We start from the raw sequence: 12,155 nt of genomic DNA on the forward strand, positions 1-12,155 counted from the left end.
TGTGAAATGTTGACCATGCGTCAACAAGCACTTCCAACACGTTGTTTCATGAGGAGAGATCTTTAATTATCACATTTATCCTTTTAACAACAATGCTGCCTCTTTGGATCTGTTATGTTTTTAAAGAGTTGTTTCTAATATGGGTAGATACAAGAAACACCATAACATTATTCAACAGCAGCTCACACTCTAGCCTCCAAAATGACCATAAAGTTGAGTAAGCACCTCTCTGAATCAACGACCATTACACTAGACTTAATGAAGGTAGGATTTATTGCAGCGATGATGCATTAGAGTGAAATTGTTTTGGTTAGATGTAGACGATAGACTTCCAGCTGAGTGTATTATCCCCACACATTAAGCTATGGAGGCTAACATGTTGGCAAACGATGTCCCATTTACACATCCAGCAGACACACAGCAACATTAGATTTTATGTGAAGTTCTCATTTTATGTGAATTCTCAGCTCCAGGGAGGAAGCAGGTTACCATAGACCTCGTTACATTCGTCCTGAGTGATCCGATCACAAGTGGTTAGCGCCAAGTACAGGTGTGAACACCACAAATACGTCCTCCTGACATCCGATCACTCAGACTAAATTCAGACACACAAATAACGCTTCTGACTATTTCATAAAGTTTCACAGAAGACACATACAGGACAGATTGTAATTCCAAGTGTGAATAGACGTATTTAATGCTGTCTATTTGTGATCAGAGTCCTCATTTAGAACCATTGCGTACGCACAAAACAGGGCCTGAAACTTGACGTTAGCACTTTTAAGATAACTCTGACCCATGGGTATGAATGCAGTCGTGAAGAGGTTAATTGAAGTCAGATTATTCATCCACTTCATGATTTGCATCATTAGTTGTGCCTGCGAGACACACCTGTTCCATAAGAACCATCAATTGAAAAATATGTAAAACAACTGACAGCAAATTGCCTTCAGAAACCATTAAACAGCAGAGTTGCAGAGCTGAGTCATTAATAGTTTTTAACAATATCTTCTAACACTGTGCGTGTATCATTAAGGACGAGTTTGTGTAAAATCACAATTATATGTTAAGAGAGACTATTCACTTGGATGACACCACATGTTGATTTATTATGTCTGAAGAGGAGATCACCTTGGCTGTAACTCTGTTTACCCCTGAATGTTTTGTGGACTCAAACACTTCACACACGCCTCCATCAGTATAGTGGTGAGTATATAATGTGTGAATTTTCATTTTTCTGTGAACTATCCCTTTAAGTCTGATTTGGAAGCACCAGGCAACACAGGTTTCAATTATATTTCAAATTATAGTCATTAATGGTGCAACGGGCCACAGTTGTGAGTGAATGCTGACCTCCTGTCAGAGGAGCCACTGTTGTGTTGAATGAAGGATGGGAGCAAAGTACACACACTATGTGGAGTGTTGTAAAGGCATTGCTGCTGTATAGTAATTGGCTTTGGCTAACATATGTTCCCGGTAACGGCCTCCAGGAAGAGTGAGCTCAATCCGTCGATGCATTGTTTATAAAAAAAAACTCGGAGCCAAACCCATCTGGCCCTGGGGCCTTACCGGACGGCATACATTTCAAAGCAAGTAGCGCCTCCTCTCTAGTAATTGTGGCATTTAGTTGTAATTTTTGATCATCCGTAGCTTTGGGCAATCTTAAATCCAGAGTCCTGAATGAGAAAAGTATTCAGTGCAGTACGCGCGTGTAACAGCTCCTTAAGCAAATCAGGACTCGGACTAGATATATGATTTTTCTCCAGCTCAGCCAATCGAGATTCGAGAAGTCTACGCTGTTCATTCTTCCCACGTCTCTTGGATGCAACAAAAGACATAATCAGTCCACGAGAGTATATCTTACACGTCTCCCAGAGGATAGAAGGATTATCTGTGGACTGTGAGTTGATAGAATAAAAAAATCTTAAATTCTGAAGTAAAATAGGAGATAAACTTGTTGTCTTTGAGAAGGTATGGTTGAAATCTCCAGCACCGTGACAACGCCCTGTCCTCAGCGAGAGAATACACCAAATAAAGGGGGGCATGATCCGATAACACAATATTGCCTATAGTACATGATAAAGCAAGAGACATTTTTGAGGAGGGGATAAAAATGTAATCAATTCTGGTGTGGCTATTATGTGGGGCCGAAAAAAAAGTGAACTCTGAATCAGTAGGGTGAAGCTGCCTCCACACATCACAATATTCAATATCAACACATATATTAGTGAGCACCCTTGCTCGCTTAGAAGGGGGAGAAATGTCAGATGGAAGTTTGTCAAGAGATGGATTAAGGTGACAATTGAAATCTCCTCCCACAAAAGAGTCACCTGAGGCCCGCTCCATAAAAACTGCAAAAGCCTTCGAAAGAAAAACAGGGGAGTAAGCTGGGGGACAATATAGATTCATGAATGTTACCTCTTTCCCTGCGAGTATTCCCTTAACAATTACATACCGGCCCTGGCTGTCCTCGACACACTCAAGAGACCTAAATGCCAGCTTTTTACTAATCAAAATGGCAACGCCCCCACTGAAAGAGGAGTATGAGGTGGCAAAAACGTGCCCCACCCAGCTCCTCAGCAATTTAGCATTATCCTTGTCCTCCAGGTGAGTCTCCTGGAGGAATGCATTAGAAACACTTTCCTTTTTCAAAAATGATAATACTGCCGTCCTCTTGGCAGGTTTTTGGAGGCCACGGACGTTCCATGAACAGATCTTAATATTATATAAATCAGACATGGCCATAAGACACTATTTGACACCAGGGCAGAATAAGAGAGTCAGAGCGGGTTAAGCCCATATTCATCCTGTCAGGAATAGAAACACACTGATACCCCCACAAAAATCTTATATACATGTCATGTCCTGAGCTTAACACATGAACTACACTAAACAAACATAACAAATGTATAACAAAGAAGAACAAACTGAGGGTCGTTCCCCAAATAAACAGGGGCTGTTCACCATACAAACAGCTTTCAAACTCACCGATAGCGAACTGACGGCATATGATGAAATATATGGGGGCGAACGAAATAAGGTGGAAACACGATAGTCACGTTACGAGCAGCTGCGCCACTCGGTTAGGAAATGTTCATTTTGCTCACAATATTCAGAGTGCTCAAGAAAAGGCGACATCTAGGGAAAAATAAAATAAGGAAGCCAAGGTGGAAGAGCTACGGCCGTCCGCAAAGTTATCATCCAGGCAGAGACTCAACGAAAGCGCGTGCCTCCTCCGGGGTGGAAAACCTCTTTTTGGAGCCTCCGTGTGTCACCTGGAGACTAGCCGGGAACAGCATAGCATACGGCATCCCTCGCTCTCGAAGCCGCTGTTTCACTGCATCAAATGCCTTACGTTTCTTCATCACCGTCGAGGAAAAATCGCTGTAAAAAGAGACCCTGGATCCGTCGTAGGTTAAAGCCTGAAACATGCTTCTGCGACTGCGTCTGCGTCTTTTCACGCCGCTGTGGCGCAAGACTCGTTTTCATTCATGCTTCCCCAACCGTTGCGCGTCTTACAAAGCAATTCCGCGCCACAACACTAGGCGGAGTAATGCTTTTTGTCGAAGACGACCTTAGAGACGCCTTCTTTCTTCTTCGTCGATTGTTTATTTACATAGCCACTGCGGCTCCTCGTAGTCTTTTTCTGGCGGACAAATCCGCCAGACAGTGACAGGTTATACAAGTGATCATACTATCGGATATCTTCTGCCAAGTGCTCTTCTATTTGGTCCATATTCGTTCTTCTAAATCTTCTGTGATTTCTGCCGGTATTATGGGGCATGAAACCGGAAATGCAGCTCCAGAAGGGATGTAGAGCAGACCAATCACAGCCTTGCGGGCTGAGTGAGCTTGCGGAGCTTTGCCGTAAATTTTAGAAAAGGGGGTCGACACCCGTCAGCACGTAAGGAGGGATACATAAGCACGTAAGGGACCCGGAAGGGCTCTTGCGCTTACGGGCCCGTGAAAACGCAGAAGCATGTTTCAGGCTTAAGCCGCCGTCCTGACTCGCCTGGCGCCGCCTCCATGACTCTCTGCTTGTCTCTAAACGCGTGGAATCGCAGCAGCAGCGACCTTGGTCTCCTGTTCGGGTCCGGCTTCGGTGCGAGGGAGCGTTGGGCCTCTCCAGCTTTATGCGGCCGGCCTTCGTGGACATCATTAGGACGCGGGGTAGCCAAGACTCGAAAAACTCCACCAGCTGCCCAGTCTCCGTACCTTCCGCCAAGCCGACGACTCGGATGTTTAGACGCCTGCTGTAGTTCTCGGCCATATCCAAACTCTCCGTGAGGGCGCTGACCTGCTTCTCCAGCTCCACGATCCTTGGCTCTTGTGCTGCGGAGGTGTTTTCAACCGCTAATAGCCTAGCCTCTGCTTCATCTAGCCGCTCATTAGCTGCCTGGATTTCCGTAGCATGTTTGCGGATAGTCTCGGCCAAAGGACCGAGTTTTTCATCAATAACTTTAATAATGTTGGAGGTCATTACGTTCAGAGCTTTAGCAAGGGCAGGGTCAAGTCCATCCACGGAATCAGGCTCGGCTAGGTCGCCATCTTGTGTGTCGTCGTCGGGCTCGGACGGGGGGTCCTTTTTATCCTTATTACCTCTGGTTCTTCCCATCTCGTCGAAAGACTGTGGCCAAAAGTTTTCCAAGGACATAGCCTATCACGCTCATAACAAAAATGTCTTTTAGCGCCTGGATGTTATCAGGATAATGGGTAAATTAGCACCGAGTGGCACGGAGCTCCGACAAAAACGTCCGCTCAGCTCGCCGCCATCACGTGACCCCGCGTCGATGCATTGTTGAGTATCAAAAGACCTGCATTTTCCTTCTTCATGAGTGACTGAATCCAATTAAAATGTGTCCCAATCTCTGGACAACCTGCTCCACTGCACGGCAGTTTTGTTGTCTTGGCTGTATGTGTTTGTTGTTGTTCATTTGTGCAAGTATTGTTGATGGTGTCAGCTTGTTTGTCACCTTGTGCAATCCCAGCTTGAGGAAGGCAGCTTAAGGGACACACATAGACGACCCTTGTGAATTGCTCCAATTACTGCCAGTGGTAAATATGACAAGAGGAAGCGGCAAACCTTACCTTCACACATGTGTCCATCTGTCATCAGTGAGAAGCCTGGGAAGCAGGAGCAGCGAGCCTGGCCTGCCACTGCTGTACACTGCTGACTGCAGGGACCATTTTCTACAAGAGAGACAAAGACAATTATGAGCAGCATGACCACAGTCATCTTCAGATGGCACGCGGCTTCGCCTGCAGGACAGTCTTCGCTTATAATGTCTTCACTTTCTAATCTTCATGCTGTTTCTCTGCTTTCCTGTTATTTTAGCGCCTCTCATGACCTATCGCATTCAACTCAACAGAATCAATTCTCGCTATTTATTCCTTGGTCCTGTCACAAAGAGGCACAGACAAGGAGCTGTTTCAACCACCATTTCTCACACATCCCTCACAAAAGCTCTGCAGCGGTGAAGTGCCTGAAGGCCGCTCCATACATTGATCAGGATATTCGTATGAGTAACGGGCAGAGACACTTTAAAGGAGCAGGGCTTTTGTACAATCCTGGTGTACACTCCAGGGGATTAAGGGTTTCTGGGCCCGATCCCCTCCTGACTTTATCACAATTCAGCTCATGAAGCTCCAGCAGCGTAAACACAGGAGATTAACTATGGCTGGACAGTTTATCAGTGAAGGTTCATGCTGCAGTTGGTTTTACTGCAGGAGGGAGCCTTCACCTCCGTCAGGCAGCACTCGGACACATGTCAGCCCAGTCTACTTGCTTTGCTTCAATAAAAGCAGCTGATGTGTTGAGCAGATGTATCCGGCCTACTGGGCTCTAGACGAGTTAGAGACTGGAGACACCAGTGACTGCTTCGACACTTGACTGCCTTAAATTAAAAAGCCCCACACGCTGTCATCACCCATTACACATAAAGCTGTAACACACAGTTTTACCTAGAGAAGTGATCCACGAAGAAGGAAGTCACAGCGGGAGGTGAATATCAGAAGCCAAAATCTACAAATCATATTTTATATTCTAAAGAGAACCTCCAAACTTGTTCATAGCTACCTTTATATAGGTAAAGTGATTTTGGCAGAATCTCTAAAAGCCTGAAAATGACATCCCCGGGGCTTCATTGAATAGAATACATCACTTGTTATTTTCAATGAGGTCAATTAGCATGGCATCTGGAGTTCAGTTATTTTCTAAATTCAAAAAGTACAGTTCACATTGGCTTCATTGATTCACAAACTTTACTGTGATGTAAAAGAAAATGTATATGGATATAATTGCTATTTTTGTTGAGGTCACTGTGCTCCTGGGATCAGTCAAAGCTTTAGCTGTGGTTTTATAGCCTATCCCTGGTCTATGACATGCCACAGCTTGATCTCAGAGGTCTAGGGGGGTTTCATACATGCAGGGTGCACTGTGGGACTTAACATACACATGTGTGTTCTGAACTATGTCCAATCCAACCAGTCAGCCACAGTCAGCCAAAGAACCGTTATGTTTAGACACAAAATAAATAAAGCAAACAGAGGAAGACATCATAGGGTCTGAATACCTTTGTTAATGAGAGATTTTGACTTTAAATAAATTAGCTAAATATTATAATTTGTCATTATAAACTGGGAACTTGAGCGCACATTGATGGCCACTGTATGTACAGCAGGAGTGACTGGTTGTTTCAAACAGCTTGAAGGGATGTTAATAGCTGACATTACATGATTTGCATTATACCTGATATTTTATCTTACTCGCTGACATCAGTAACCTACCCACTTACATGTCATTTTCATACAAGTTATTTGCATACATTATTTCTGTATTAGGAAGAGTAAATCAATTTGAGAGTTGTAAATATATATTTGTGTTTCTATATGGATTGTGTTATTAAGCTACTATAAGTCTTTCCACATTTGCCATGGTCATGTATGCGCATGGTTTAATGAAGACCTTATCCAAAGTCAATGACTCGTAGTTGATGCCTCCATATTAATGTAGATATATATATGTATCCTCTAAATGCACACATTCCATGCAAACTGAAAAGTGTATGAATTAAAGTGTAATGTTGGCAATACCTGTACATGGATTGAGGCGGACGGGGCTGCTGGTGGTGGTACTGGTAGTAGTGGTCTGTGTTTGGACCACAGAAGGACTGTCCTCTCGGACTCTGATGTCCTCATCAGGACTCACTGCAAAAAGAAACACAACATCAGAAAACATAACAAACATGACCGTAAATGAAGGACCACAACTAAGTGTGGGAAGTTAATGTTTCGGATCTATGAAACCAGTTTAAAAAAACTGAAATTACACTCATTATATGTTCCCAAAAAACAAGCCACACATTGACCTGAGCTGGATGCTTTTGTCGTTATTCTCTTTTATAGAGCACGGAGAGGTCTGGGAATAAATTATCTTTCATTTGTGGTTGCAGGGAATTTTGATGAGCAGGTTTAAATGACTCTCGTTCAACTGCCATGAGAATGATGATGAACTCGGGCTATTGGTTTAACAACAGCATAATCATCGAGAAATGACCATGTAGGATAAAGACTCAAGTAGTTAAGCTTTTAATGGAAGTAAAATACTATAGTTTTATGGTACAGAAACTCCTTCATCTCCTTTGAGTGAATTCCAATCATCATCTGCTTTAGTATCACCGATGAAACACAAGGTCAAGTAGGGAACAACATTAACTGCATTTGAAAATCTATGAAAACGATTATACAGTATTCAGGCTAAAGCACTAGTGCAGTGGCCTTTCTAAACCTTCCTGTTTGAAGTGGGCTGTTTTCTTGTCCTGTGTTAATGCTATAGAGCTACTTAAGAATTATTATAGGGAAGGATTGTCTAAAAATTCCTTAATAATTCTACAATACACCAATATAATGTCCCTTGTAGAGTTTGTGTGCTGGATGTTGTGTGCAGATGTTTTCATTAATTTAATATTGGCTATTTTAGAGGTCTGTTAAGCATCGGCACAATGTTCAGAACCACTTTCCGGTTTGTTCACAACAAAAGCATTACAGCAACAAAACACTAATAATGCCTTTACTTTGAAGAAAACTTGTTATGGAGGAAGTGATTTTTAAAATGTTGTTGCTATGAAGGAGATCAGCACCAGTGATTCCCATGATTATCTGTGTCAGTCTGATATGGTGAAATTAAAATAATCTGATATCCATATCATCTGCCATAACCGATATTAATTGACTCAGGCTGCCAGTTGCCAACCACTGCTGTAGTTTATCTATATGTGAAAGAAGACATCTTCATCTTGGTAAGCATTTAAACATGTTGTTACATTACAGATTCTGAATGTTGAAGAGACATTGAAACCATTGCAAATATATAAGGTTCTTCATATTCACAAAAAAAATTGACAAATGACTGGAAAATCGACACCAAAACTCATCCATCGGCTGTGTTAAAAATGTCTGCTGAAGAAAACTCAGTTTATGAAGATGACGCAGCTGAATCACCCTGTAGTCAAATGACGACAAACAACACCGTCAGTAAGTGCATGCACCTGTCTGTGCAAATGGGCCTTTTCAACATGTGGATAAAAAACCCTGAGTGAAAACACCAAAAATGAAATATCACAAAAAACCTTTTAGGCTTTAGTCAGGTGAAAAAAGCCGGCGTGGTGGATAAAAGCTAAATGTGGAAGAGTGCAATGGAAACCGATCCTAAATAAATGATGAGATACATGAAACATACCACAAGTGCTCTAAACATCATGCAAGCTGAAGGGATGGAAAGAGGTGATGGAGAAACAGATATTACCATTGTTTTTGTTTGCCTAAAGAATTGATTGACTTTTACCCTTTTAAGTATGTTACCTTACCATACACTCTTCTTCCACAATGGTTAAAAGGATATAATGTTGCTATCCCTGCATATAGCCATTGTAAGCATTAGCTACTTTTGTCAATCAATGTTGCTGTTCAGCACTAAACCTTTGACAGTGACTGTATGCCAGCACGTTCTGCATATTGGATATTCACTTTCAATAGATACCCTGGTCATTTTTTAGATATCCAGAATTCTCCCACACTGCAGATTTCCGTTTTTTGTTGGTACATCAGTGCCCTCGCACTAATGCACAGCAACAACGTGACTCGCAAGATGTAGGACAACAAAGTTAGAAAGCGTAGTTTTGACAATTCTTACGCTATGAATCCGTGACATCATGAAACTGCGGGTTACTGTAAAGCCAGTTAAAATCAGAATATTCCAATATGTAGCAATAGCTAAACTTATTAACTAACTCCTATAGTCATGTAACAATAGTGACCAATGTAGTGTTAACCTGCATTCATTCTGTTTTTGCCATCATTCCGGAAATCCTCTTTAAAACATCAAATTTTAATGGACATTAAAAAAAAATAAGATAGCCTGTGGTACAAACTACAAGCTTCAAATTTGATGTGGTCATATACCAGACAATGAGCGTTAAATAAAAGATGCCATAAAGTTGCATTAATTGAATTGGAGGATTCAGCAGTAATCTGTCGTCTGTGGGTATCCCAACTTTAATTAATGGAGCACCTAGACTTAAATTTGGTAAACTGTATAATGCTAATAAAAACAGGAAATTTCAGTAGGTGTGCTGCTCATTTCCAGTTTTTTGTTTACTTCAAATGCATGAATAATGAAAGCATAATGAGGGACTAATCAGATGACGTGAAGTAAACTTTAGGGAGTGGATGCATTTATGGCCCAGAAACCAGTTTAATACTGAAGTAAACCCCACTAGTTCACTGGGTTTTTAAAGGAACAGTGTGCCAGGCTTATTCTAACAAATTCTGGAATGTACAGAAAGAAGCTCATTATGTTAAAGTGACATTTCACTCTGAAGGTGATTTACAGTACCTGGTGCACAAGAGTGTCGGTCTTTCTGCAGGATGTAACCCTGGTGGCAGTCACAGAGGTAGGAACCCCACATGTTGGTGCATTTGTGCTGGCATAACTGGCCTGCATACAGCTGACACTCATCCACATCCTCCTGCTCATTCACCACGTTGGCAGCTTCATCTGTGGTACTGATGGAATAGGCCTCTTTGGGGTACTTGCTGTCTGAGACTGGAAGGAATGAGAGAAGGGGATTGGTGAGGTCTCAAATTGGAGACAACAGATTGGCTGGATAATTTATGCTGCACATGTACCTCATGAAACTGACTTGAAGACACAAAACAACATCTGTTCCTCTTTAACATTTACATCTACAGACTCTTTTATCCAGAGTTTCAATACCCAAATTAGCATCATTACAAGAAATCAGTAACACTTGTTACTGGGCAAGGGTCAAACCATCACGAATTTATAGAGCTCTTGTGACCATAGCACGTTAATGTGAGAGTGAAGTACTGGGAAAAGAAATACACAAGATTTTGTAAGCGTTTTTTAAAAAGCTATCAGATTGAGAAGAGAGGGAATGGTAGGACGTATGTAGTGAGTGAAAAACATGTTTTTGTTTACTGCTTCTATTAGTGCACATATCACACCATCTCTTTCACACTTTTAATGTGAGCTGACCAGGCACAGAACCTTTTATTAACCTGGAACATTGCATTACCTCACACTTCTTTAAAGCATTGCCAAGCTTAGCAACTGGAATAAGACCCAATAAGCTTGACAAACTTTGAATTTCTCCTAATGCCATAACATTCTCCATGGGCTTCTTAAACGTGAGCCACAGGAAATAAATACATCATACAATTAAAATCATATATTAATTTTTTCAGCTCTAACCCAGGTCGCAAAAAACAGCATTGCAAGCTTACAGAACTGACCTTAAAGGAGACATATTATGAAAATTCCACCTTTGTAGTTCTTCTACACGTTAATTTGGGTATCTGGCATGTCTACCGTCCCAAAAACTCTGGAAAAAAACAACTCCCTCGATTTGTTGTTGTTCCTCTATGTCAGAAATGATACGCTAGAGTGCGTCGAATGGGATTACGACCGAAATAAACGTCATATTCACACTATGCCCATGTAGGGAGTCTCACTACATGGCCTTGGACGAGCCAGCTAACGCTAGCCGGGCTCCACCGGCCTGCTTAGATCGCGAGCTCACGAGCCGGGCTCCGGGCTCACCACGAGCCGGGCTCACCACTAGGCGCTCCCCCGGCTAGGGGAGTCGGGGGAGCGCCTAGTGGTGAGCCTGGCTCGTGGTACAGTTGTAATTATATAATAACAATGTGACTGAGAGGCTCTAAACTGCAGTACATAAACAATGCTGCTCCTTTATTGCCATGTCCTCTAAACAGATGGTGAAGGTGTAGCTTGAGTACATGTACAGTACCGAAGAACCTGAAAAAATGGGCTGAGCCCATTTTACTGCTTTGTTTTAATTATATCAAAGCAAAGTTAAGCCAAAAAATGTGTAATGATGGGAAATCCGACTGAAGAACTGCTCGCACTGCAAGACAGCAGGGACTAATTGCTGTCATGCCATAAATCCAAATGGAATTCCAACTGTCAGAACATAGATTATTTGTGCAATTAGTCAGGTGTCATGACTCCCCTCTAAAGTGATTTAGCATTTAACTAAAAGTGGAATGTTCAAAATGAAAAGAGCGGAGGCTGAGATTTCTTGATTCATAGTCTCTAGTGTGTTTCATGCACCACAAGCACTTGTTCCTACATTTCCCATAACGCTGATAGTTCAAGTGTCTCATTTCAGCTTTCATGACTGGTAATCACAAACCTGATATCCCTGGTTCATAGTTTCTCTTGCACATTTTTTCTTTGTAAGCCGATACCTCAAGTCTTGTTACTTGTGTAATTTCCTCAGACTTTACGAAGCTCCTTGCAGATCCACAGAGGGCACTTTATAACAGTGAAGTGACATCGGGACCATGACTAGTAAACAGATTTTCATGAGTGACATTGGAGGAGTATCCCTTTAATCTGTCAAACTTAAGTAAAAACCTCAGGGCAAAAAGTTTACTGAAACAATCACGGTCCCACTTCTCTGTTTTTAGATTTCTCACAGTCATTACCTGGAGATTAAATTCAGAGGAGCAGGGCGATTAAATGTTTTCTGTTTTAATTAAAAGGCAGTGAATCATAGGAATAAAAACATATCCCCCATGGAAATAATTACAACGCATCCTAATCCATTTTCTCA

General features: G+C 42.0%; 1 protein-coding gene across 1 annotated transcript in view; it reads right to left on the bottom strand.

The window, feature by feature from the left end:
* The window catches only part of fbln2 (fibulin 2), a 76,492-nt gene that overhangs the window by 24,288 nt on the left and 40,049 nt on the right, over positions 1 to 12,155 (bottom strand). Inside the window, exons 6-8 of the mRNA XM_062394625.1 lie at positions 9,893 to 10,102; positions 7,093 to 7,206; positions 5,089 to 5,190 (exon numbers count right to left, since the gene is read on the bottom strand). Of these exons, the coding sequence (XP_062250609.1) occupies positions 5,089 to 5,190; positions 7,093 to 7,206; positions 9,893 to 10,102 (426 nt within the window). The remainder of the gene's footprint in view (positions 1 to 5,088; positions 5,191 to 7,092; positions 7,207 to 9,892; positions 10,103 to 12,155) is intronic.

Source organism: Platichthys flesus, chromosome 2, assembly GCF_949316205.1.
Source record: "Platichthys flesus chromosome 2, fPlaFle2.1, whole genome shotgun sequence".
NCBI classification, from domain to species: domain Eukaryota; kingdom Metazoa; phylum Chordata; class Actinopteri; order Pleuronectiformes; family Pleuronectidae; genus Platichthys; species Platichthys flesus.